The following is a 27,552-nucleotide window of genomic DNA, read 5'->3' as shown; positions in this document are numbered from 1 at the left end:
ATCCATCCATCCATCCATCCATCCATCCATCCATCCATCCATCCATCCATCTATTCATCTATCCATCCATCTACCCACCCATCTATCTATTTATACACCTATCCATCAATTCATCTATCTGTCAACTCATCAATCCACCCATCTATTCATACATCCATCTATCTATTTATCCATCCATCTATTAATCCACCCATTCATTCATCATCCATCCATCCATCATCTATCCATCCACTCATCCATCTATTTATACATTCATGTATCTATTTATCCATCCATCTCTTCACCAATCCATCCATCCACCCACCTATCTATTCATCCATCTATTTATTCATCCATCCATCTACCCACCCACCAGTATGACAAACATTAATTGGGTACATGCTAAGTGTATGGCACTGGGCTAGATTCCAGTAAGCAGCAGTGAAACAATTGGGCCCCTCCCCACCCTCCTTTTCCAGGGCTTCCTCTTATTTGGTTTACCTGGCTGAAATCTCACCTGCCCACCCATCTTCATAGCAAGGGGGAAGCCTCAAGTCATCATGAAGCTTATACTAGACCCATCTCCTCTTGCTCATGCCTCCTCTCCTCAGGTACCCACACACCTACCCTTCTTCCACCACCCATCCCTAACGCTTTAGTAGGATAATAATGGATTGCACTTTTAGGGCTTTGTTCTTTAGATCACACTCCTCATTTTATGCTGGGAGGATCCCATAGGACAGACTAGACAGATGGGATTATTTCTGTTTTACAGATGGGGCAGTACGGTCTCAGGGGAGGTATGACTTTCTCAAGGTCACAAAGCTAGTACCTAGTGGACCGGGGAATGAGTCATTCTATGGTGGTCAGAGCTCCAGGAGAGTCCACAACCCATTTGTAGGGTCCCCTCCCCAACCCACTCGGGCCCACACCCACCGAAGGCTCCTGTGTCACGGGGTGCGGTCTTGCGTGGCCTCCTGGCGTCGTCTTCACACACCCACTGCTCACAGCAGTGGCCGGGTATGCTCACGCGCCGCGGATGGGGGCACCAGAGACGCGGGGGGCGCACTCGGAGGCACAGTGGTGTGCAGCCCACCGCACCGTCGATGCATGTGCAGTTGTACTTGCAGTTAGGCTGGAAGGACTGGCCATTGTTGTAGCGCACCCCATCCAGGACGCAGCCCACACCGACCACCTCTGCAAACACAGGCGGCAGGTCAGGTCCAGTGGCCTTGATGCCCCTGGCTGGCCCAGCTGCCTTTATAGGGGCTCCCTGTGGACCACACCCCAATCCCTGGGATGGCTACCAGCATGGGGGAGGAACAGAGGCACAAAGGCAAAGGCAGGGCGGTGTGAGAGTGCACAGGGCAGGGCTGAGTGTTTGGTGGGACTTCAGCAGACGGAGTGCGGGGGTTCCTTTATAGCTTCAGCCAGCACCTAGGGAGTGGAAGGATGCAGCATCCCGAGGGACTTGGGTGGCTTGCTCCCTGCAGGGTCTCCAGCACCAGGCACAAAGCCTGGTACTGACAAATACCTGCCGTTAGGGCTCATGGTTCTGAAGGTGACCGACTTGTAAAGAAAAGCCAGAACACTTCGAAACACGTGTTCCATTCATTCCCTACGCATTTATGGAGCCTTCCAGGTGCTGGGGACTCAATAGCGGAGGAAACAGACAAAAGTCATACCCTCAAAGAGCTTATGCTGTGGAAAGGTCATATGGAATGTTGGCGGTCACAAGTGTCTGGGAGAAAAGTGGAGCAGGGAGGGGGAGTCGGGAGTGGGGAGACAGTTGCAAATTTATTAATAACCCTTTCCCTGTTTAGAAAAAAAGTTCAGCTAGCTGCCAGAGCTCATTTAATTTTATATAAACATGCTTTTTGAGGTTGAAGCAAATCTGACTGATTTTCGATGTAAAAATAAAATAGAAAATCTGTTTCTTGGAGTTCTTTCTAAACAGAACTAACATCGGAATTGTCTGAATCATCAGAATAATCTATTTCAGAAAAATCAGATTCATCAAGTGAATCCCGGCCAACTGTTGAAGAACAACTATGCATAGGAATGCTAGGTTTTCTAGGATTTGACATTTTCAGTGATCGAGAATTATGACATTTTGTAAATGGAAAGACCACTACTAAAAACACAATGCTGTAAATAGATTTACATCTTTTGTTTTTCAAAGTTGCTATTCCAGAATGATGTGAATAGAATAATAAAAGTGAGATATTTTGTGGCAAAGTTATTTTGGGGTAAATGCTGCAGCCTCTAGTGCTGCTGGTGAGTATTCTCAGTGCAAACAGGAATAGGGTTAAATTAGGTGGATGGGGAAGGCCTCACTGGGTGAGGATGCTCAGAAAAGCCTGAAGGGGGTGAGGAAGTAAGCCCACGCAGGGGTTGGAGGAGGAGTTTTCCAGGTAGCGAGGGGCCCACTTAAGTAAAAAGACCTGGGCTGGGAGCAAGCCTGGGCTGTGGGAGAGGTCTGAGGAGGGGAGATAAGAAGGAAAAGGGAAGGAGAGCAGGTCAGAGAAGGCTTCCTGGTAGGCTCAGAGGAAGGTACAAAGCTGTTAGAGCCTAGCACATAGTAGGTGCTCAGTAAGAAACTGCTGAATGAATGACAGAAAGTATGCTTTGCAAGAACACTCATGGTGCTGAGTTGAGGACAGATCAGAGGGCAAAGGTAGCATGGGGGACCACCCTGAGACCCAGGTGAGAGGGAGCAGTCTGAAGCCAGAAAGAGAAGAGCTCGGCTTCCAGACAGATTTGGAAGGACAGCTGCCAGGACTTGCTGACAGAGGGGCTGTGCAGGGGAGAGGAGAGGAGTCAAGAAAGAAGAAGATGCTCTGTCCTCCTTGTACAAGCAGGATTTGGGCTGGGTGGACTCAAGTGTTCTCCATTATAGGCGAGATGCCTGGTTGACAACCAAGTGGCTATGTGGAGTTAGTTATGCCAGTTTGGAGTTCCAGGGAGAGTTGAGGACTTCTGGGCCAGATGTCACCCTTGACACCATGCTCTCTCGGGAGGACAGCTTCTGGAAATACAGGCAGAGAGCCCCGGACATCATGAGTGACCACCCGAGAAAGAGTAGTTTGGAATCTGCAGTGGGCCAACAGTTCTGTCCTTCAGTGATTGCCTAAGGGTGGCTATTAATAATAGTAATAATTCTAATATCTAGCAGGCATGAAGATTTTTGAAGTACTCTGTTATTGGATACCGCGAAACCCAAAGCCAGTTGAGTTTCCTTCACCACCTCCTATCTAATCTCAGATCTGCAGTACAGGTGTGATCTAGTTAGCTCTCCTCTTACTGAGGCACTTTCAGGAATTCAAGTCAACTTGCTCTGCCATCGGGGCTTTCCCTCCCTTCCCACACCTCCCATGGACTGTCAGTCCCACTCTCAACAGGGACAGTGGGTCACACCTTGTTGTAGCTCTGTTTGTGTTTGCTGCCTCACCTATGTGTGTTGTGTGAAGAATCAGTGGAGGGATGGATGGATGGGAGCTGGGTGAGCTCTACTCTTTATTATGCATTGCATCACTTATTTTATTCTATACAGAAACACTATCACATTATCATCTTTGTCTTTATATATAGCAAAACAAAGTCTCAGCAAAGTGAAGATGCGTCGCGTCCAAGGTGACCACAGTGGGAAGCAGAATCCCGGTTTGTGTGAACCTTGCTGCGGCTACTGTTTCTCTTGGGGTGCAGTTATCCATGCAGGAGGTGCGGAAAGGAAAGACGCTAACATCAACTGACCCTCTGATCTAGTGCCAGGCACCATCTGATACATTATCTCATTCAGTTCTCCCGATGACTTCATGAAGAGAGTTTTATTTTTCTCCTTTGATGGACAGGAAAGCTCTCAGAGAGGTTAAATGATTCATTTGTTCAAGGTCACAAAACTGGTGAATGATACAGCTGGGACTCAAACTCAGGGGACCTGACTCCACAGCCCATTTCCTGCCACCAGACACCAGCGAAGGAGGGGACAGAGGAAGGCAAAAAAAGCAGAGGAAGTGCTGGGTGAATCACTGATCTTTGCATTCTGAGTCACCCTGCTTCTGCCTGCATGCTGTCTCTCCAGGAAGAGTGTGTGTGTGTGTGTGTGTGTGTGTGTGTAGAAGGGAGTGGGCTAAGCCCGGGACTCTGCCCCTGTATGTGGAGACTTTGGAGGGAGAGGTCAGTGCTGGATGCCTGGAGTCCCCAGTACAGTGGTTCTCCCCACCAACTGCACAGGGGAATCCCAGCGGAACCTGGGGAGCTTTTAAAAATTGTGATGCTCATGCCAGGCCTCAGAATACGGGGGTGGACCTGGGTGTCAGTATATTTCCTTTGTTGATCTCCGTAGTTTTAATTTTTTTGATCTCCGTATTTTTAAAGTTCCCCAGGTGAATCCTGTTTGCAGCTAAGGTTGAAAACCACTGCATCTAGATGGCGCTCCAGTCTCTCTCCTTGGAGCTTTGGGTGGGGAAGTGAGGTGCTGCTACTGGCTCTGACCAGCCTGCCCACCACAGGCTAGTGGGACAAATGATGGCTGCAGATGGTCCCGTCAGCCAACTCATTCACTTTCCAGCTAATCAAAGGCGAGATAGTGAAGCCAGTTGGGTTTCCTTCACCACCTCCTATCTAATCTCAGATCTGCAGTACAGGTGTGATCCAGTTAGCTCTCCTCTTACTGAGGCAGTTTCAGGAATTCAAATCAACTTGCTCTGCCATCAGGGCTTTCCCTCCCTTCCCACACCTCCCATGGACTGTCAGTCCCACTCTCAACAGGGACAGTGGGTCACACCTTGTTGTAGCTCTGTTTGTGTTTGCTGCCTCACCTATGTGTATTGTGTGAAGAATCAGTGGAGGGATGGATGGATGGGAGCTGGGGTGAGTGCTACCCTTTATTCAGCTCCTGCCATGTAGCAGGCACTTGACATTCCAACCACCCAGAGAAATAAACTTTGTCACATTTTCCTTGAAGAAGAAACTGAAACTTAAAAGGTTCAGTAGCTTGCCTAAAGTCATAGTACTAGTGAGTGATAATGATGCTGGGATTCCAGCTCAGTTGTCTAGGTCTGAAGAGCCTGCATGAGTTTACTGCTCCCTCACTCTTCACTATGGGGGATCTAGGCTCATACTAGAAGAGGAGTGAGCTAGACCTGCTCCCTCCTCTAAAGGTGGCTGTGAATAAGACTGAGGTAACTTTCCTGGCAAGCCAAGCCAAACAGCAGTCAATCACTTTTTTTTTTTTCCATTTCCGTATTTATTCTGCAACTACCATGTGGGATTGGTTTTATCAAGCTCCTTAAGCGATGTGCACGTGGTCACGTAGCTAGCAAGTGGCAGAGCCAGGATCTAAAACCCAAGTATGTCAGCCTGTAAATATCATAATCCTTCCACCAAACCACACTGCCCTCAAGCCTGACCCAGCTTCATTTAAATGTTGAGTGGTGTTTGTGCAACTGAAATAGCCAAACGATGTAACTCAGAGGTCACCCTCTGCCCACAGACGTATTTAGTTTGGCCCACAGCGTGGTTTTAAAAATATTTTTGAATGTATTGCCAATGTTTACAAATCATACACAAATCCATATATCTGGATTCTCTTGAAAACTAAGCATGCCGGACAAGACCTAGCTTTTTTCTGCTTGGCCACAGTGGCTGGGCCCAGTAGGGTGATCTCTGAGAGCCAGGGCTTGCACACACCAGATTGCCATTGTACCCATCATACTCTGTTTGAGTTATATGAGCCAGGGTTGCGATTGCTCATTTTTATTACCTGCCTTGTTCTGGTCTAATTACATGCAAATCTTCAAGGACAGAATTAGCCTGTCCTGGGAACTGTCCATTGGCTTAGCTGACCATTTGCGGAAAGACTGTTTCTTAGAGGAACTCTTTGTTCTGTTTACCCTCTGGCCCAGAGGTGTATTCTTTTGCAGACCCCACACTCTCTTCTTTCCTGCATGAGGGTCTCATGAATTCAGACACTATGGTAGCACTTCTGGGAACATGTTCAATAGAGCACTAGTGAGTTGTGTGTGTGCATGCACGTGTGGGCACATATATGTGTGTGATGTGTATATGTATAACTATGTGTGTGTGTGTGTGTGTAGTGTAATGGGTGGGTGAGAAACTATCTGAATGAAAAAAATTAGTATTAAATACATTTTAAAAATTTATTATGAAGCTTATGATAGCTCTCTTTTGGAATTTGGCAATGGACATGAACATTTGAAGCCTATGAGAATTTCTATAGCTCCTGGTTAGTTTCATTTATCTCAATGCTTGCAAAACTTCATGACCAGGGAACCATTGGTAAGTGTAAAATCTACTATAATCTCCTTTGCCCTACAGTTTCTGTTTTTTTTTAAAATAAAAGGAAAGGAAGTACACAGAAGCCCATGGTGTTGGGAAGTTAAGTGACTGTACTGGGTCAAGGCAGGACCTAAGATGCAGAGATTGGGGGTGAGGAGGACAGGGAAGGGGGTTTTCCAGGCCACCAGTGGGGAAGGCAGGCAGGACAGGCAGTTTCTGGGTTCACACAATCTTTGGATCCATGACAGAACATCTATAAATGAGTGGTGCCTGATAGATGACAAGATCTCAATACAGCTTTAGAGATTAGTGCAATGGCAGTGAACAGAATTATCTTTTTAATGACCTTGAAGAACAGTTTTCACAGGGGGAATAAATTATAAGACAGGCTTATATAACTGGAGGTGGTTCTAGTGTAAGAAGTCCAGGCCAGGTTTCCCTACCTAGGTTATGGGGAGGGAACAGATGACTGACAGTATATTAGCAGAAATTCTTGAACTTCAGCATGCATGAGAATCACCTGGGAGTCTTGTTAAAGGAATGGATCCTCATTCCCACTTCCAGAGACTAATTCAACAAGTCTGGGGTGGGGCTTAGGAATAACATTTATAACCAACACATCAGATGATTCTGAGCAGGTGATGCTGCAAGTTGTCTTTCAACGTACCTTTTATGTAGCTGCTAATGAGTTTCAGTAAAAGAAGAAAAATTAGAAAGATGGGAGAAGTGGGATGGTTATTCACAGAAACACAAAGACACAAGGATTGGTGTGAAAGTTGAAGCATGAACCAATGATAAAAGAGAAGAAACTGTCATAAATTAATCATGAGGTTCAGATAAAATAAAACTGTCTGACTACAAATGACGTGCATAACCCTCATTGCCAATCCACCTCAAAAAATATAATGGTTAGCTGAGGATGAGAGACTATATTGTGTGTGACTATGTGATGGGGTGTATATGACTCCATATACACCCCATCACATAGTGTAAGGGGAAGGCTTGATTCAGCACTAAGGGAAGAAGGGAACTTTTGGGTTTATGAGACTTTGTGGAAGTTTTCAGAAGTTAGGCTGCTTCATCATAATACCTAGTTACCTCTCTGAATCTGATGAGTCATGTATTTTGGGTAATGCTTACACGATTGAAGGGAATACAAGCCCAGACAGAAGCAGGAGGTCAGAAAGTTTCATAAAGGAGGTGTCTTGGAACAAAAAAGGACAGAATACCCATGATGGAGCACTTGAAGACCAAAGAAAACAACAACCAACAACAACAACAACAACCACCTCCAAACAGGAGGATATCATAATAGACCAAGACTAAAGAAAAAGCAAAGGCCATTAGAAAGTCCAGGAAAAACAAAAAGCATCATAAGGAAGGAAATTCAAACAAGTACATGATCTCATACTGCAGTGAACAATATTTTAGATAGTCATAATACTATAAATACTGATAATCGTATAAACAAAAATCATGGCAATGTTATTTGGAAGGTAGGGATATATCAGGTGGTACTGAGGAGCTAAATCATCAACTATCTTAGAATATTAATAGATCATAGAAAATTGATATTTCTTTTTTTTTTTTGAGACAGAGTTTCGCTCTGTCGCCCAGGCTGGAGTGCAGTGGCCAGATCTCAGCTCACTGCAAGCTCTGCCTCCCGGGTTCACGTCATTCTCCTGCCTCAGCCTCCCGAGTAGCTGGGACTACAGGTGCCCGCCACCTCACCTGGCTAGTTTTTTGTATTTTTTAGTAGAGACGGGGTTTCACCGTGTTAGCCAGGATGGTCTCGATCTCCTGACCTCGTGATCCACCCGTCTCGGCCTCCCAGAGTGCTGGGATTACAGGCTTGAGCCACCGCGCCCAGCCGAAAATTGATATTTCAAGGCAATTAAGATACAGCAGAAGGCATATTTTATAGTAGTAGCTATCGGAAGAAATAACTAGAAAATTAAAGTGACTGTAGTAACTGAGAAATGTAGGTAGCTGGTGGGAAGGGATGACTGCAGGCTACTGGTTTTCATTCTTTCACGGCTACTGGATTTTTAAAACCATATTATTTTAATTTACAATATTACCAAAATATTTGGAGTTCTATAGTATGCTGGTGTGTCCTGGTAGGCCATAGGCGTTCGTTAAAAGGTCCTACCACTAAGAGAATAAAACCAGGCTTAGGCATTTCATGACATCTCCCTCTTGTTTGGGGACAGCCATGAATGTGCTTCTAAGACTGAGAATAAAGCAAGAAGCAAAGTTCTGGAGGCGAGATGAGTGCAGGCATCCTTCCCTCCCCTTCTCAGGTAGGGCCCAGCCTCTGGCCTCTGACCATGGGGTGTATCTCCTGCTGAACAGAAGCCTGGCCAGGTGAAAGGCTGTAGGGGTGCCAAGGGAGGGGGGTTTGGGGCCAGAGCTGGGGGTGCTAAGGGACTGGTCAGAAGGTATGGAGGGACTCACTTACGTGCACACACTCCTATTGCGTACCTCGGGCGGTCCCCGCTGTAGTCACAGTAGAGGCCCCGGTGGGGGTCACAGATGGCAGCCTCCGTGCAGTTGTCCCCAAGCTGCTGAGCACACATCTTACAGCATTCACAGCCATCTGTGATGAGGCTGACCCCCAGCGGGCAGCGGGGTGGGGACGGCGGGCACTCACATGGCCACTTGCAGAATTGGGGGCGTGAGGAGGTGTCCTCCAGTGGAGCTGGGGTAAAGTCCATGGTCGTAGGGGCTGGAGAGAGGGCCTGCAGGGGAAAGGCAGAGGGGAAGGAGGGCTACTGAGGCAGGGGTTTCAATGCCCGAAGGGACCTACCATTGCATTCCTGTCTTCATACTGTTCAAAAAGTTTTCAGAAAATGATTTTCTCTATCATGCTTTTGATAGCCAAACATCTCCTTTATTCTCAATAAAACAAATAGAACAGAGGAGCCCAATATGCAGCGAAGTTAAACCAATTGCCCGAATCCCTCTGCTGGTCAGTGGCGGGGCCCCAATTCCACCTAAGCGCCTGCTCCTTTCCTTTCTTGAGTGATTGTCCCTGCAGCCCCGAGGTAAGTGAGGTGGCCTCACTTTACAGGGAGGAAGCCGAGGCCCTGAGCAGGTGGAAGCTGGCTGTGACTCATGTGGCTGTGCGGGGCTCGGATCCCATGTCTCTTCTGTGAGGACCTGCAGGGCCAGTTCTGTCACTCATCAAGAGTTCTTAAGGCCTCTCTGAGTCAGAGGACTCCTATTTAACACCAGTTTCGGCCCGCTGACCTTTTATTATTTTTTTCCCCTCTGAGTATCCGGAAAGGGCTGGCGTGGTGCAACGGCAGGTGTTCAGTTTTAGAGCTCCTGGCAGCTGCATGGGCCCCGGCCCTTGGGGAGTGAGTGGCGCTTCCTTTGCCAGCACCAGCGCTGCATGGAGGAGCCCTTTTATTTTGTTCTCAGGGCAATGAGACTCCCCACCCAACACACACACACTCCATGCTACCAACCGGCAGTCCTCCCCAGCATCCCCATTCCCATCCGCCGGCCAACAGCTTCATCTTTATTTTGGCAAATATGATGAATGTAACAACAGGCCAGCTGGGAAGGGAAACCAAGGCCCAAAGAGCTGCCCAGGCCCAAGGAATGGCAGATGGAGATGCCCGGGTGTCTGAGTGCAGGAGCTCCAGGCTGCCACTATTTCCAGCTCCCGTCACCTGCCGTCCCATCTGGTTGCCCCCTTGAATCCCATCTGTGCCCTTTGCTCTATCTCAAAGGAGACCTGGGCCTACGAGAGGAAGAGAATCGCCTGAGGACACAGGAGCAGGAGCTAGAGCCAGGCTTTGAGTCAGTCCTCCTACTCCTGGGCAGGCCATGGAGCATCCTGCCCAGCATTTCCCATTGTTGACGCCTGGGTTCCGAAGTCAGCAGGGAGAAACCAGGGCTTCTGTGGGGCTGGGGCAGGGGGCTGGCTGGGCTCTGGGCTGCTTCCTCCATCTGGAAGCAGAGGAGCCTGCTTTGTGGGGTTACAGATCCGCTTTCCACTCTGAACACCAGGTCCCGCTGCTGAGCTATTCAGACAAATTCTTTCCTCCTTTACAGGGGAGGAAAGCAAGACCCAAAGAGACAGATGGACACTCCCAGGTTGACACAGTTCACAGCAAGGCCAAGGTGCAAATTCGTCTCCTAACTCTCATTGCAACAGCTTTTACTTTTGCCTCCTCTGGGTTCTTTTATTCACTCAACAAACATTTGCAGAGGTAGGTCATAGTCTCTCTTAAGTTTTAGGCATTTGGAGATAAGTTTTAAAAGTCCCTATGATTAGGGAATCCACAGCTTATGGGAGAGGCAAGTATTAGAGGTGAGTTACTACAACCGAGGGATTTACTATGCAAAGTGCTGGGCATCCCAAGGAGGAATGGAAGCTCTCTGAACACCAGGGCAGTCATTGCTCTGCCCAGGAGAGTGGGGTCCACTCTTGCACCTTGAAGGACCAGGGACGAGGAAAGTGGTTCAGGTGAATTTCTGAATTAGTCTGTCTAGGCTCTGAGCCTGGCGCATAATAAATGTAGTAAATATTGATGCGATAAATAAAGCCCTTGCAAGTCAACAGACAAAACCTGACTTTAAGCTTGATTTCAGGACTTGGTCAAATCCACCCTTTCCCTACTTCAAGGCCGCTGTGATGCAGTTCCCTGTGGCTGAGAGGCCCTCCTATATTTTGAACCTGGGGCCCCTTTCTCTGGGCGGACTCTCCTGACTCGCTGACCTGCGTGTGCCTGGCTTTCCCTTAAGTCGCTAGGCAGCCTCAGAAATTAGATATTTGTTGGTTAGATTTGGATTAGATTTGGCCTGGATTAGATTTGGATTAGATTAGACCTGGCCCTGCAGGTCCTCACAGAAGAGACATGGGATCCGAGCCCCGCACAGCCACGTGAGTCACAGCCAGCTTCCACCTGCTCAGGGCCTCGGCTTCCTCCCTGTAAAGTGAGGCCACCTCACTTACCTCGGGGCTGCAGGGACAATCACTCAAGAAAGGAAAGGAGCAGGCGCTGAGGTGGAATTGGGGCCCTGCCGCTGACCAGCAGAGGGATTCGGGCAAATTAGGTTTGGAGGTTAATGCCTGTGAACTCCATGGGGTGAGGGCAGGGTGGGGCAGAGTGCTTGCACAGTGCCAGTCTTCACTGGGGACATATGGGTGGCTTCTCTGTTATGACCCAGACAGACACCAGAATGGCAAAAAACGTCTTGCCTGCAGCCCCCTGCAGGGAGGAAGGCTCTGTGGGCCATGTGGCCTCGGAGGGGCTTCCTGGTGGGGAACAGAGAGCTCCTGGGGTTGGCAGTGCTGGGTGGCATTCACCTAGGAGGCACTAGTTAGCCTGCCCTTGTCTGCGTTTCCTCAAAAACACAACAGGATGCAAGAAAACCCCTACATTTCCAAGTCAGTAAACACACACACACACACACACACACACACACACACACACACACACCCCTCCTTTTGACTTTGGGGAGAGACGTTTCCTTGTTAGGCCATGAGTCTAGAAGCCTCAGAGCCTCAAGAGCACTAGCAGACCATCTCTGAAAGCCACACTCAGGACATGCTGTTGGCAGAGGAAATAAAGATGCCCTCACCTCCAGGAAGCCTTCCCTGCCCTTGCCTCTCTCACTGGAATGTGAACTTGGGAAGGGCAGAGCCTGGGCCTTGCATCTCTTGTGCGCCTGAAACACAGCATAGGGCACACAGTAGGGCTTCATATGTGTTGAATGGTGAAATGGATGGATGGGGGATTGTCGGCTAAAAGGGCTTTGATATCTTTGATATTCAAGGCATCATGGTCCGGAACCTCTCCTCTGGGCACTGAGTTTGAGCGTCAAGAAAAGAACATGCAACCCGAAACAGTCCGACAGAAGTTCTTTCCATGTGGCCTTGGAACAGCATCTTCATCTTTCTGAGCCTCAGCATTCCCATCTGTGATATGGGCACAATCACGCTCCCCCTCCCTTTGGGGCCAGTTGGAAGGGTGAAGGGGCATTGTGATGTGGCAACACTAGGTAGGGCCTGGCACATGTCACATGGCACACAGAAGTCTGTCTCCTCTTACACCCATTCGGTTGTGCATCCTCCCTGACCCCACTGTGCCCTGAACAGAGCTGGGGATCTGGACACTTTGAGCTGAGCTGGAATGGGCTGGAACCGGGTGGATATTCCCACTCCTGGGATCACTATCCATCCTGTCTACATTCCAAGTTACAGATGCCTAGAAGGAAGCTTCCTTTCTGAGTGCCCGGAGGTGCCAGGGCACACAGCTGGTTAGGGGAAGCTGCAGAGAAGTCCTCCCTTGGACAGGGGAGCCCCTTATGACATCCCTGGGCAGAGGAGGGAAGGGCTGTGGGCAGTCAGCTGAGCCAGCCTTTGCAATTGGCACCATCTAGTGGTAGAAAACCTTCCAGACTCAGGCCAGGGGAGAAGGTGCTGGACAAGATCTGTGCAGGGAAAAACCTCTGGACCTCAGGGCCTGAGGACTGCTGGGTTTGGTGTGTGAGCCTCTGAGCACCAGCTGCCTTGTCCAGCATTGACACATACCTAGGGTAGGTCCAGCATGGACACCTACTTAGGGTATGTGTCTGCAGGCCACTAGTGAGTCCAGACTCCTGATAATCGATCAAGCCTCGCCTCTCTGTGTGAGCACGAGGGAAAGCAGATGACTGGCACGAGGGCGGTTTCCGCCCTCCAGTACTGACAGTTTAGCTGGGGATGTGCACACTGACTGAGTCATTCTAGGGACAGAGGATTCTTAAATCCCTACTATCCACAGGCTTTGGGCCAGGCTGGGAGGAGACGAAGGTGCATAAGACAGAGCACCTGACTGGCTCTCCACTTAGCGAGGCCAATAGACACACAAATAATGATTGCAATTCAGTGCAATCAATGCTATAACGATGGTGTCCACTTATTTATTCATTCTCCCTTTCATTTGTTTATTCAACACATCTGTAGTCAGCTTTTACTTTGTGTCAGGTGCAGCACTAGGTGCTGGGGATGCAGTGTGAGAACCAAGCAGACCTGCCCGTGGGATGACAAGGGAGTGGCTGGGCTGTGTGTGTGCTGCGGCTAAAGACGGCTTCCCAAGACAGGAGGTGTTGGGAGTGGGTTTTGAAGAGGGAGGGGGTGGGAATAGATCAGTGATGAAGGAGGAGAGGGTATCCAAAGCACAAGGACCCTCAGGTGCACAGGCACTGAGCTGGCAACGTGTGCCAGGGCCTGGGGCCTGGAGAGCCTGGTGTAGGGTGCAGGGTGCAGGCAGGAGGAAGTGAAGCCTAGTAAGGATGAGGATGGGTTCAAGACACAGCATACATCAAGGAAGATCTCGAATGCCTTGCTTTGGGCTGAGGTCTAAAAGAATGGTTTGTTGAAGGATTTTAGCAGGAGGATGGCAGGGTTAGACTTGTGTTTTAGAAACACCACACTGCATCCAGTCCAGCCTTTGTCACTGTTCATGTCACTCTGGGAGTTCACCTTCTGAGCCTGTCTTCTCCTCTGTAAAATGGCATTGCTACCATTCCTTAGCTCCCAAATGACTGGAAGTGAGCATCAAATGAGGTCACAGCTGGAATTCCTCCTGCTAGTCCATCTATCGCAAAACATCACTCCGATGACCACTGGGCGACAGTCTTGCCCGAGCCCTCAGTGACTGGCTGATCTCATTTGTCTTCTGCACAGTGACTGGTATTATTATTCTCATTTAACAGATCAGTAAAGTGGCTTGCCCAGGCCCAACATCTAGTAAGCGACAGAACTTGTATTTGAATCTAGATCTGTTTCAGTTCACGTTTTCCCCACGACTGTACATGAGGGAGAATTTTCTGATGAAAAAAAAAAAGCTGGAAGGTAGTGAGTGTACCATCAGTGGAGGTAATCAAGAAGCAGCTAGACAATTATCTGGGCTGGCAGTTGTAGAGGGACATCAAGCCTCACAAAGCCTGACACATAGTAGGTGTCAATAAGCACCTGTTGATAGGATGAATAAACGAGTGCATGTTCATTTCCCCAATGAATCTGTCATCCCTTGAAGGTAGAAACCACATACCGCCCATCTGTTCCCCTGCATGCACAAACTCACAGGCCCTTACAATCAACATACCTAAGATTTGAGTGAGGGCTCATACTATATGGAGAACTTTGTATGCACTATCTCATAGAATCCCCTAACAAATCACAAGGCAGGCCTGCTAATGCTCCCCTGAGTGGTGAGGACACGGAGGCACACAGAGGTTAAATGACTTGTGTGAGGCCACACAGGTCAGGTAGTCAGGGACAGAACCAAGGTCTGCCTTGTCCAGAGCTTTTGAGCCGCTAACTCTTCTGCCTCTGATCACTGCACAGGGAACACTGTGCACATATGAACTTTGGGGACACGCTCCCATCAGATCTTGAGCAAAACAAGTATTTCATGGGTGCTGGGAGCTCAAGGAGAGGCTTTGGGATCCTGAGACATAGCTGGGCCCCTGTGTGGGGGCACCTGTCCCTTCAGGGTCCTTGTTGTTGCCAAAGCTGAGCTGATAACGGCCCACTGCCCGACTCCTCCCTGGAAGTCCAGCCTAAGCTGCCATTCGGGTGGTCTAGTGCTTGAACACTCAGCTTCCAGAGACGACAAATGCTGCTCATTGCTGGAGAGTGCGGGATGGGAGGGGCCTCATGGCCAGAACTTCTTCCGGAGGGTCGGTGAGTCGTAACGCTGTGAGCCATCTTAGAACTCCTTTGCCCGTCTGCCCCTGTATGAGCAGGGAAAGGCAGAAGGACTCCAGTCTGAAGTGCTTGACTCTAAGCCTGTGCTGACAGTCTCCACATCTCCCTGAGAAATCATTACGAAAGTCACAGCTTCACTTCCGCCTTCCTGCTCCATTCCAAAGCTGCTCTGGGGCCCTGATCAACTGGAGGTGCAGGGTGCCACGGTGGCTTTCACTGGGACTCCTCCTGGGCAGTTGGCATTTATAGTGAATGACATCAGCTTCTAATGAAAAAGCTTGTCCAAGAACCCCTGGCAGTAGCTTGGGGTGTAGGGGTGGCGAGGTGACATCTTAGAACCTCCCAGTTAGTTTTGGGACCTTAATTCCAGAGTGATCCCGGGCACCTTGTACCCATCCAATGGTGGCCTCCCTTGACCCCAGGCAGGCTGAGGCAGGCATCCCCTGAGCATCCCTGAAAGGCTTCTCACTGGGGCTTCAGCTGCCTGGAAGGCCAGTGTAGGGTTTCTCTCTCTCTCTCCACCCGCCCCCCCCACCCCCGCCCCTACACACACACACATACGCGCGCACCATCAGCCTCCTTCAACATCCAGGATGGCATGGCTTGTCTACCTGTCCTTAAGTTTGGTTCGCAGCTCTTTTCACCGAATGACTGTCTTTTTCCACCCCCAAAAAAAGGAGTGGGGGAAGCGTCTCAGCCAGAGAAGGGAGATGAGTTTCCCACATCACCTCTGTCTGTGCATCCTATGTGGGCTCTTAACTCCCCATTCCTTGCACATCCACTTGCGGAGTCATCCAAGGGCCCAGGTACCACCAGCCCCACCCTTACCTCAATGCACGTCCTCAGTGCACCCAGGCCTGTCATGATGGGGAGTCACTGGGGGAGCATCTGGGACATGTATGTGCGCTGACATTGAATGCTTGGTCTGGGGCCTTTCTGGGGGTGTCTCTGTTGGTCCAGAACACCAACACATCCTAAAGAAAACGTGTGGCACCTCTGGGTCAGAGCTGTCACTCCATAAGTAACCCAGCTGTATCATCCCAGCCTCTAGCACCCTGATTTGGCTGCTGGCGGGACTCCCATGCCCCACCTGTGGTGCCCTGCAATGAAGAAGCCCTGGAACTCGGGCTCCTAAGCCACACCTGGCCCTTATCTTTAGTGGACAATGAGAGTATGGCCTTTGTCAAAATAAAAACCATAAACCCATTTCTGTGTAAGCAATAGGTATTTGTGCAAAACAAATACCTATTTGCTTGACTTGCCTGGGTTTTGGAGAGAGAGGTAATTAGTAGAAAATGAACGTTTAGAAGAATCTCTTCGCAGCTAAACAATAGAAAAAAAAAAGGCCAGCACATTTCCCCAGAGGTTTCTGTTGGATCTCACAAACAGTACTTTCCTTCTGGGGGCTGGGGCTCATCCTCGAACCCCAGGATGCTTGCTTGGGCCCCTGGGACCTTCTGAGGTTTCTACCACGGTCTCATTTTCCTTGGGGGTTGGAACCTATTCCTGTTTTCCCCAGCCATAGGCGGGAGCCTGTCCCATAACCTGTCCTGTAGAGTCCCCGGAGAGCCCTGGCTGCTATCTTCTTATCCACCGTGAACCACCTGAGCTGGGGTGACTGGGACCATTCTGCAGAAAGAGAAAATGATCTTTGCAAACACACCGTCATATGGAGCCTGCATCATTCTGTCCAACAACAGAAGCCAAGAAGGCAAAAAGGAGAAAAGATCATAAGTCAAAGAGAGTGTTGTCTAGGAAAGGCCAGAGGAGGGGGAAAAACAAAACAAAACAAGGCAAAACACAAACAAAACAAAACAAAACAAAGAACAGCCTTGGTATTTCCAAATTGCGGATGTTCACATAAAAGTCTCTTTTATGATGTACTTCTGAAAGCAGACTCTGCAGATACCACTGTGTTTATGGGGAAGACACAGGTGGTGGCCACTCCGCGATGCTTCCGCAGGCAAGATGCCCGGGGCTTGCTCAGGCACAGCCTGGTCCTGCTCAGTTCTGCCTGCTGCAGCCTCTGAGCCCACCCGGCCCCACCCACCCCACTGAGACTCCTTCTGCCATGCCTCTCTCTCCTCAGCAACCCCTTCTAACTACTCAGGTACTATGATGCTGATTTCCAAACTTTACTGCAAAGTACAACCACCCTGGGGCTTTAATGGACACTCTACTCCGAGATCCCAACCTAAGGGACCTGGGAGGAGCCTGGGCATTGGGATTATTTCCAGATGGTTCTGAATGCTCCAAAGTTTCAGAATCACCAGCCTGTGAAACTTGTTAAAATACAGATTCCTGGGCCAGGCATGTGGCTCACACCTATAATCCTAGTACTTTGGGAGGCTGAGGGGGGTGGATCACTTGAGGTCAAGAAGTTCGAGACCAGCCTGGTCAACATGGCAAAACCCTGTCTGTACTGAAAATACAAACATGAGCTGGATGTAGTGGCACATGCCTATAGTTCCAGCTGCTCAGGAGGCTGAAAGGAGAACTGCTTGAACCCAGGAGGCAGAGGCTGTAGTGAGCAGAGATTGTACCACTGCACTGCAGCCTGGGTAACAGTGCGGACAAACCCGATTCCTAGATCCCTCTTTGAATATTCGCCTTAACCTTCTCTAGACTGAAGGCTGGAATCCGTAGTTTGACCAGCAACCCTTGGGGATTTTTACAGAAATAGGAACCACTGCCTTAGAACACTGGGCAGGGATAGGGAAAAGTGTGGGGATTTTAGACCATTTTCCTTTTTTAACATCTGACTTTTGTACAGCCCACACCCATGTGCATTATCCACCCACACCACTAAGCCGCTTTCACACCGCAGTTCACGCAGACCTACAGAACATACCTACCGCGTTCTGTGATTCATCAGGGCGGCACAATTGCTCTGAAAGCAGGTCTTGTGTAGTTAAATGAAAATGGTGTATTTTATCCTTGATATTTTGTTAAAATGACTGAAAAACGGGAGAAAACCAAAAGGAGTATCTCCCGATGATAAGACCCCTAAGTCCTTAACTCCGCTGGACAAACAGGGTTATCAGTAGGCAGGTGAATAGTGATGAAGAGATCCCTTCAATCATACTTATTGGACAAACTTAAGCTGATTAAAATTGGGAAGGAAAAAAAATAAAGCCCCCGTAGGAAATGTTTCATATGTATTTTTGAGATAACATTTCAAGGTGAGTGGTAACTTATTATGATGTATTTCAGCTCTTTGAAAGTTGACTTGGGAAGAGGCAAGTCTATAGTTTGACCTTTGCATATCAGTTTTACTTCATTTTTACAAAAATGCTTAGCAATAGGCATAGGAGCAGAAAGCGGGAGGCTAGCAGCGGTGCGATGGACTGCCCAGGATACCTGCAATGTCCCGTTTGATGAAGGAGACAGGTCCCATTCTCTTCTAAGAGTGTGTGCAGTTTGCCGGTGAACAGGGCATGGGATTTGCAGAAAGAGCATGTCATCTGCAGTGAGGGGGCCCCACTTGACAATCCCGCAACCTCCTGCCACTCCCAGCTTTGGAATCTGGAGCCGTGCTCATCTGCTCTGAGCTTGTTTCGTCGTTTGTAAAATGACAGTGATGTCAACATCCTTCAGCAGCCCTAATGAGCAGTTATTCATGTCATCCCTAGTTCACAGATGAGGAAAGTGAAGTTCCAAGAGCTTAAGAATCTTGCTCAAGATCTCGCAGCTGGAAAGTGGTCTGTTGCCCCAGAGTGTCCCTCCAGAGCCCTTACTTGTAACCACCTTGCTGCACGGCTCCCTCATTCATTCATTCATGCCTCCACCCGCCCATCACACAGGAGTACCAAGCGTCTACGATGTGCAGATGAACAAGGCAGGGTCCTCACCCCCTGGGAGGATAGCAGTGGAGTTGAGTCCAGGTTGCCAAGGGCCCCCAAAAGAGGAGTGAGGAGCCCTTGTGGGGCTTCTCAGGGACGGGTTGCCCTTTCCCGCCTCCTGGGTGCCCGACACTGAGCCTGGCACACCCCGGGAAAGTGCTCCATGAGCAGTGTGGACAGTCGGAGGCCTTGGCTTGCCTGGTTTGGGAGGCCGCACCTAGCTACTCCACTAGGGGGCAGGGTTGAGGCAGGAATGGCCGGAGCCATCCCCAGCTGGCCCCGGGGACTTTCAGGACAGCGTTGTCCTGCTGGAAGCAGTTTCTGTTCACTGCTTTGCTGAGGAGAGAAGCCCTGGGGGCTGTGAGAGAATGCAGGCCTGGCCGGTGCCCATGTCTTCCCCACGCTTGTTTCAAAGCGCTTCGGGTGCCTCTGAGTCAGCCACAGGTAACAAACACGTCTCTTCCCAACACCTCTGGCTCGTGCACCCCTAGGCACCTGTATCCCGGGCCATGGTGGGGGCTCCCCTTCAAGTGGGGCCTGGGACAGTGGTCCTGGGTCGATCACCTTCTCTGAAAGCTCTTCGCTCCAAACCCGTGAAAGGTGCCTGAGCCAGGTACATTCCCCTCCTTCCCCCACCACCCTGCCCAGAATCTTCCAAGGGTGGTTTCCAGAAAGTTGTTGGCCAGGCCGCATGTTATGGGATGTAGAAGGTTTTTGAGATTTTCTACTAATTGGTTTTATAAACATGCAGGCGGGGGAAGTCAACTTTACATGAAGAGGGTACAAGGGGCAAGAAGCCAGGTTTTTTCCCAAATAACGAGTCCTCGTTCATGTGTTCACTCATGCATTCACTCATTTGTCAATCTGTATATAAAGCATCTACTAAGTCCCACATGCAGTGCCCAGTGTCAGGGACAAAGCCTCCCAGAACATCCAGCCTCCAAGGAGACAGGAACGTAAAACAGGCAACCGCAGTATAAAGGTCAAAAACTACAGCCTGAGGGCCATAGACGGTTCATGACATTTTTATAAGGGCCTGCCCACTATATGATAACCCTGTTTGTCCAGGGAGGTGAAGAAATCAAGGGTCTTTTCGTCGGGAGCTACTCCGTTTGGTTTTCTCCCATTTTCAGTTGTTTTAACAAAACATCAAGGGTAAAATACATCATTTTCATTTAACTGCATAAGACCTGCTTACTGAGCAGGGGAAAGAATGCTGAATGTTCTCACAGTTTTAGAGAGTAGTGAGAAAACCACAACAAAAAATACTGAATACTATACACAAATTTAAACCGTGTTCTTTGCTAGAGACATATTTAAATATTCACACAAGTTAAGAGAATAATATAACGAACCTACATATGCATCAGCAGCTTTGATAATTACCAACACTTAGTTGATCTTGTTTCTTCTATTGTCCCCACACATGTACGGTTTTTTGTTTTGTTTTGTTTTGTTTTTGAGACTGACTCTTGCTCTGTCTTCTAGGCTGGCGTGCAGTGGCATGATCTCGTCTCACTGCAACCTCTGCCTCCAGAGTTCAAGTCATTCTTGTTCTTCAGCCTCCCGAGTAGCTGGGAGTACAGGTGTACACCCGGCTAATTTTTGTATTTTTTAGTAGAAACGGGGTTTCACCATGTTAGCCAAGCTGGTCTCGAGCTCCTGACCTCAAGTGATCCACCCACCTCAGCCTCCCAAAGTGCTGGGATTACAGGCATGAGCCATCATGGCTGACTGTATGTTTTTTTATTCTTGAAAATCTAGCGAATCCTAGACATCCTGAGATTTTTACCTGAAATTCTCCAGTGTGTCCCTAAATTGTGAGGAATTTTTAGGAAAAATGTAACCCCATGCAATTATCACACCAATAAATTTGTTACAATTTTGTAACTTTCTCTAGTTAATACCCAGTCCACATTCAAATTGCACTGTCCCAAATAATTTTTTTAACAGATGGTTTCTTTGAATCAAGATCATCTACATTTTAAGTAAGTAATTTAGTCCTCGTGATTATCCTAAGAAGCAGGCTGCTTTTATTATTAGTTTCCTCATTTTTTAGATGAGTAAACCGAGTCACAAAAAGGTAAAGGTCAGATAAATTTTCCAAAGCCCCTAGCAAATGGCAACGTTAAGATTTGAACCTTAGCCCTGGGACTCAAAGCCTCCATTTCTTAAGGCTTCACACCTAAGGGCCACCCTATAAGGTAACTCAGCATAGTCTAGGTAAGGACTACGAGGGTGAGATGGAGAGGGGAAGGGCCTGGGGCAGGAGTAGGAGCACAGAGTGCTTCCTAGAGGAGCAGACATTTGCACTGAATCCTAAAGGATGAGTGGAAATTGACGAGAGGCCGGGCAGAGAGGGCACTGAAGCTGGGGACATACATGAGCAGGGGTGTGCAGGTAGAAGCAACATGGCATGACACAGGATGACCAGTGGGCCATGTTGCTAAGGCTTAGTGTTCAAGGACACGGAGATGGCAGTCGGGCCCCAGGACAGAGGATGCTTACTCTCTCCCTTGGGGAAGACAGTGGTCTTTCCTGAAGTCCGTTTCCTGATCATCAAAACAACCCCATGAGGTCAGCACTGATGGCCCCAATTTGACAGATGGGGAAACTGAGACCCAAAAATGTTGCAACACAACAAGAAAATAACACAGTCAGCTGTTTTGACTCCAGGTCCCGTCCTCCAGCGACCTCTAAGGCACTCTGTTCTTGCCCGCTGTCCAGTTCATTCAAATAACCAAACGTAACCAAAGGCCTTTCACGTCCCAGGCCTGGGCTTGGCAGTGGCTATGGGTTGACCACAGAGGGGCCCAGTCATGGAGCCACAGTGAACGCAGACATGGGTGGAAGAATGAAGCTCTTTGTTATCATTGAGCTCAGGCTTGTTCCACCTACAAGGGTGGAGTGGGGTAGTGGGGATCATCTTCCAGTCTCCTGAGCTCCTTCCCTGGAGGGGAGAAGCCCTGGGCTCCATTCCTCATGCTGAAGCTGGTGGCCCTGGACAAGTCACTTTCTCTGTAACAAGAGCAGGCTGGGATGAAGGGATCGCTGTGGGCCTTCCACATCTGACAGTGATTCGTGGATCAGGGAAATAAAGACGGGATAAAGTCTATCTGTCCTCCCTCCATCACCCAGAGCACGACTCCATCTCCCTTCCCTCCTCCTGCTTTGGGTCCCTGGCTCAGATGGGGACAAACAGAACTGGCCTAAGGGACTGACACACAAGTACACCCCTGGGAGCTGGTCTGGGCAGCCTGCTTGGGGCACATGGTGGTGTTCTGAACCTTGGATGCCGTGGAAGTGCGTAAAACTCTCTGTGCCTCAGTTTTCTCCTCTTTAAAATGAGGCTAATAGGAGCTCCTGCCACACAGGGCTCTCGCGAGCATCAGATGAGACCTGTGGGAAGGGGCTCGCCGTGGGCCTTGGCTCACATTAAGGGCTGGCTCTTTGATCATCTAAGAGCCAAAGTTTGCAAGTGTCAGGAGTTGGCCACTGGAGCACAGGGCCAGAAACAGTTGTCAAGGGAGTCAACCAGCATGCATGCCTGTGTGTGCGTGTGTGTGTGTATGTGTGTGTGTGTAGGGGACAGATTTAAATACAAATAGCATGGCTGGGAAGACGGGTGGCTGCAGTCTCACTCCATGCAGCGCCTACCAGCTCTGTCGTCCATGAGCTCCCAAAAGGACCATGAGGCAACACTGTCTAATCTCAAAGCACCTTGACATTTTCCGTCTAATTATGGCTCCTCCAAGCCCCTTCTCGACACATGCTCCACACTCAACCTCTTTCTTAGTCCTCTTTTTTAGTCCTAAGGTCTCTGTGACATGGGCATTTACATCCATTTTACAGATGAGACACTGAGGCCCAGGAAATGTCAGGGCTTGGGGCTGGGATGTGGTGGAGCTGGCTCTTGACCCAGGCTGTATGCTGCCCGCCTCCTCTTCACCACTGCACTACCCTGCCTGGAGCACAAGCTTGGGCAGAGGGGCGTTCTTCTTGTTTCCCTTTTCAGATAAAGACACTGAAGCTCAGAGATGCTGCAGAGACCCCGGTCTCCTGACTCCTCATTCTGTACTCCAGAACCAAGCCCTTAAGCTACTGCTTGCCATTCAGTCCTCTTAGCAGTTGGATCCAGGCCCTCTTGCCAGATTCCCTCCTGTTCCTCCCCAGCATGAAGCTTCCACTTAAAAAAAATCAGGGGTGTTCCCTCCCTGCCTCCCCCATCTCCTATACACATATTCTCTCCAGCCCACACCAGGTCTGGTTCTCGCTTTAATTCATTCTGTCAGGAAGTACACCGTGAAAACTTGCAATGTGCAGGCATAGACGGTGACAGAGCAATGGAACAGGCAGGGTGTATGGGCAAGCCTGGCAGAGGACACAGCATGTGCAAAGGCCCCAGGGCAAGAGAGCACAGGTGGTCAGGGAGCGACAAAGGGCTTGGCTTTGCAGGAGGGTGGGGGGAGGAGGGAGGGTGGCTCAAACACAGGGCAAGGCCAGCAGAGAGTCCCAGCTGGGCGACGTGTTTCCTTCTGCGTGGGCAAGAACAGGAACCATGGGTGCCCACAGGAGGGCGTCTGCAGCTCCATGTGGGGAGGCCACCATTTCCGATGGCTTCAATTTCATGAATCAGAGAAGGATGGGGAAGGCATCTCAGAGTGAAGGAATAGCTTGGCCATGTGCACAGAGGTGGGACTCAGGAGTATTTGACAGCGAGGCTCATGAAGTAGAAAAGAAAGTGAATGGGAGAAGAACCAAAGGAAGAGGCTGGGAAAACAGGCTTGTGTAGGAAGAGCAGGGAGACAGCCTAATTGGGAAACCACTGAGATGGTGGGACCCCTCGGACGTCAAGGTGCTGATGGGATTTTCAGTTTTATGAGGATGCTGTGGGCCAGGAACACAGCTACACTTTGAGGGTTGACAAAAGAGACGTGGGCTGAAAGGAGACTATTTCTGGACACTGTAAGAGGGACAAAGCACATCTAAATAGACACCTAGAGCAAGGAACACACATTTTGGGCACTGACAACCCCTTTCTAGAGAAGCAGCAGCGTGAGCTCCCTGCTGCTTGTTAAATGGTGGATCTGCCCGATGGATGAATGAGTGGACTCTCGGAATATACGGTGGCTCCAGCTGGAAGCCAGCTTGGGGATCAAGTCCAATCTCCTCACTTTCAAGATGAGAAAATGAGCACAGAGAAGGCAAGTAGCTTGCCTAAAGCCACACAGCAGGGACTATTTCCCCCTGGTCTTCTAGCTGTCTAGGCGAGGAGTCTACCGTTCTGCTCTGAGGGCAGGGGTATGAGTCCCTGCTCTCTCAGGATGTTCCCCTACTCTTAAAGTTATCCCCCTCCATCCCCTCCCAGCTATGGGCAGGCTCATAGCACACATGCCTTTCTCCACTCCCAGACTCAAAGCAGGATTCCTAGAGGTGCAGGGTGGACCCCTCCCTTCCTTTCCTTTGGGCCTGGGCTCTCGTTTTCTCTCACCCCACCCCCTACCCCTAATCAAGACTTAGCAGATCCACACTCAAAGCCCCAAGCCTGAACTTGCCTCCAGATTGGAGTCCGTGGGGTGGGCGGGCTCAGATTTCATCGCATCCCCTGGAATGCCCATCATTCACATTTGCGAGGCAGTCTCTTCTCCCTTAACTCTGTCTCTCTTCCTTCTTTCATACAGAGGAGGAGGAGGAGGAGGGGAGCTGCCTGGTTAATGGAATGTCAGAGCTGGGGGAGAGACTAGAGTCTATCCCAGTCATTGATGTTTGAAATCAAGTGTACACAAGAAGCATCAGGGTGCTGGTTAGTGTGCAGATGCGTGAGGGTGAGGTCTTTCTTTCTTTTCTTTTTTTTTTTTTTTTTGAGACGGAATCTCGCTCTGTTGCCCAGGCTGGAGTGCAGTGGCACGATCTCGGCTCACTGCAAGCTCCGCCTCCCGGGTTTACGCCATTCTCCTGCCTCAGCCTCCCGAGTAGCTGGGACTACAGGCGCCCGCCATCTCGCCCGGCTAGTTTTTTTGTATTTTTTTTTTTTTTAGTAGAGACGGGGTTTCACCGTGTAGACCAGGATGGTCTCGATCTCCTGACCTTGTGATCCACCCGTCTCGGCCTCCCAAAGTGCTGGGATTACAGGCTTGAGCCACTGCGCCCGGCCGAGGGTGAGGTCTTTCTAGGAATTCTGGTTCAGGGTTCCAGAACATGCTTTTCACCATCTCCCGTGTTCTCTGAGCTTCCTCCCCTGAGTCCTAAACATACGCCTTTCTGCTAATATAAACATACCCCTTTCTGTTCCACACTGGAATCATCCTCCAGTTTAAACACAGAGAGGCCACTCACCACCACACCTCCAGAAACTGGAAGTGGCTGGGCATATACTTGAGGCTGTTGGGGTCCATGAAAAAGAAAACAGGCTCAGAAACTCACAGTTGGCATCAAGGGACCATGTCATCCTGACTCAGGTTAGTAAGACATGCCTTACCTACAGGCACCATCATCATCATCATCTTCATCATCATCATCATCATCATCATCATTTCTTTCTCCTACACAATAACCCAAAAGTGTTCATTGACCCTCTAAATGTGCCAGGTAAGCTGGCCAGGCTATGGAATCTGTGGCATCTTTAGAACACATGCCCGGCATTGAGTCAGGGCAGCCCGCCCATCAGCCTGCCCGTCAGCCTGCCCCTCCTCCCAGCCACCTGGCCTGAGGCCTTTATAGGCGCCTGCTCACTGAATTGGGCCTTGCTTGCAGCTGGTGCATCCACCCAAGTTGGAATCCCTCATCCTGCTATTGAAACAATGGAATCCTCCCCTTGGGTGTTCTGGGGTCTTATATGCTTTGTTTCTGCTTCATTCAACACCCCTGAGAAGCCAATAGTACTAATATTAATATATTCCTTTATACAGAGATGATCCTGGCTCAGAAAAGCTGGGCTACTTGCCTGAGGGTGCACAGCCCGTTAGTGGAGAAGCCGGGATTAGAACTCTCGGCATTTCTCCCTCCCCACCTGTTATCATAGCCTTAGGCACACTTGTGTCTTTCTAGGCCAACACTGTCTAGTAAAATACAATGAGAGCCATAGATGAAACTTTACATTTTCTAGTAGCAGTGTTAAAAAATAATAAGAAACAGACGAAATTTAGTGGAATAATAGGTTTTGTTTAACCCAGTATATTCAAAACATTATCATTTCAATATGGAGTTAATATAAAAATTATTAATGGGAATATTGTGCTCCTGCATTCATACCATGTCTCTGGAATCAATGGTGTATCTCATGCTTCTGGAACATCTCAGCTGGGAACAGCCTCATTTCAAGTACTGAGTGGCCTCCTGCCGCACGTGGCTACTGACTGGCCCTTGCTGGTCTAGATAACAGCAACACCCCTGCCTCATAGGTGTGTGCAAAAGGGCACTGTGCCCACAGTAGAGTGGGCACATGCTCGGTGTGAACCCTTGCCATCATCCGTATCACAGGGATGCAGAGCACACCACAGTGTCCTTGAATGGGGGGACAGTTGTGCTGAAGGCTTGCTTTGAAACCCCCACAGTGACCCTGCCGGGCTCGCTTTGCTTCCTGGCTGTGGTTGGCACCCTTCTCAGCCCCTCCCAGGAACCCACCTGCTTTGCCATCCTTGCTCCCATATCAGAGCCCACCTCCCTTGGAGTTTGCCTCCCTGCTGCCCAGAGGATGGCTGAGGTTCCTGGGAAGATCCCTGGGTTGCTGTTTATACAAAGCCAAGGGCAGCCTCCTGGCATGTAGGTGCTTTGCTGGCACAGAGCAGGAGCCTTTTCTAAAACCTTGGGGTGGTGTTGGCCGGGGGGCTTGCTGTGGAGCCAAGAGTGCTACCCAGCCCACAAGGCCAGGAGTGCTGCCCAGCCCACAAGGCCAGGAGTGCTGCCCAGCCCACAAGGTAGCATTTTGTCTCTCAAGGAGCTGGTTGGGCGGAGGCCTGTTCCCATGCCCACCCCTTCTCCAAATGCCATGCCGAGGGGGAAATGCCTTTCAGTGCCGTGCTCGTGCCAGCATCCAAGATAAAATGTGGGCTGGAGGGGCCCTGAGCTGACAGCAGGGGGTTCAGGGAGCCCAAGGAGGTTCTGGGTGGGGAGTTGGGGGTGTGGGGCCTGGATGGGGTTCGAAATCTTCACTCAGATTCCAACTCTAAACAGGAGGTGTGAAAAGACATATTGTTCACATTCTGTGTTTTCTAAAGGGGATATTTTGCCATATACTTGACCCACATTATTCTGCAGTTGCTTCTGGAAGCAGAGAATGAGTTTGTGTCTCACACCCAAACACAAAGTTCACACACACACACACCACACCACACACGCACACCACACACACACAAGCACACCACATACACACTCAATACACACACACCACAAACGTGCACACACCACACACAAGCACCAAGCACACACACACACAAGCACACCACATACACACTCAATACACACCACACACATACACACCACACATACACACACACACCACACCACACACACACAGACCACATACGCACTCACACACACCACACACATACAGAGACATCACACACACACCACACACACAAACACACCACATCCACACTCAACACAAACACCACACACTCACACATACGACACACATACCACACACACCACACACACATGTACCACACACACCCCACACACAACAAACACCACACACACACACCACACATCCCCCCCACA

At 49.6% G+C, this 27,552-nt stretch overlaps 1 protein-coding gene across 2 annotated transcripts in view; it reads right to left on the bottom strand.

Annotated features, from left to right (window-relative positions):
- Positions 1-27,552, bottom strand: part of CCN4 (cellular communication network factor 4) — a 36,961-nt gene that overhangs the window by 5,956 nt on the left and 3,453 nt on the right. The window contains exons 2-3 of one of the 2 annotated variants that reach the window (XM_026454552.1): positions 8,741-9,020; positions 916-1,176 (exon numbers count right to left, since the gene is read on the bottom strand). In XM_026454552.1, the coding sequence (XP_026310337.1) occupies positions 916-1,176; positions 8,741-9,020 (541 nt within the window). The remainder of the gene's footprint in view (positions 1-915; positions 1,177-8,740; positions 9,021-27,552) is intronic. The other variant, XM_023222909.2, reaches the window with a different exon arrangement.

This window comes from Piliocolobus tephrosceles, chromosome 7, assembly GCF_002776525.5.
Source record: "Piliocolobus tephrosceles isolate RC106 chromosome 7, ASM277652v3, whole genome shotgun sequence".
NCBI lineage: Eukaryota > Metazoa > Chordata > Mammalia > Primates > Cercopithecidae > Piliocolobus > Piliocolobus tephrosceles.
The sequence above is the reverse complement of the archived record's forward strand: the minus strand, read 5'-3'. Positions and strand labels throughout refer to the sequence as shown.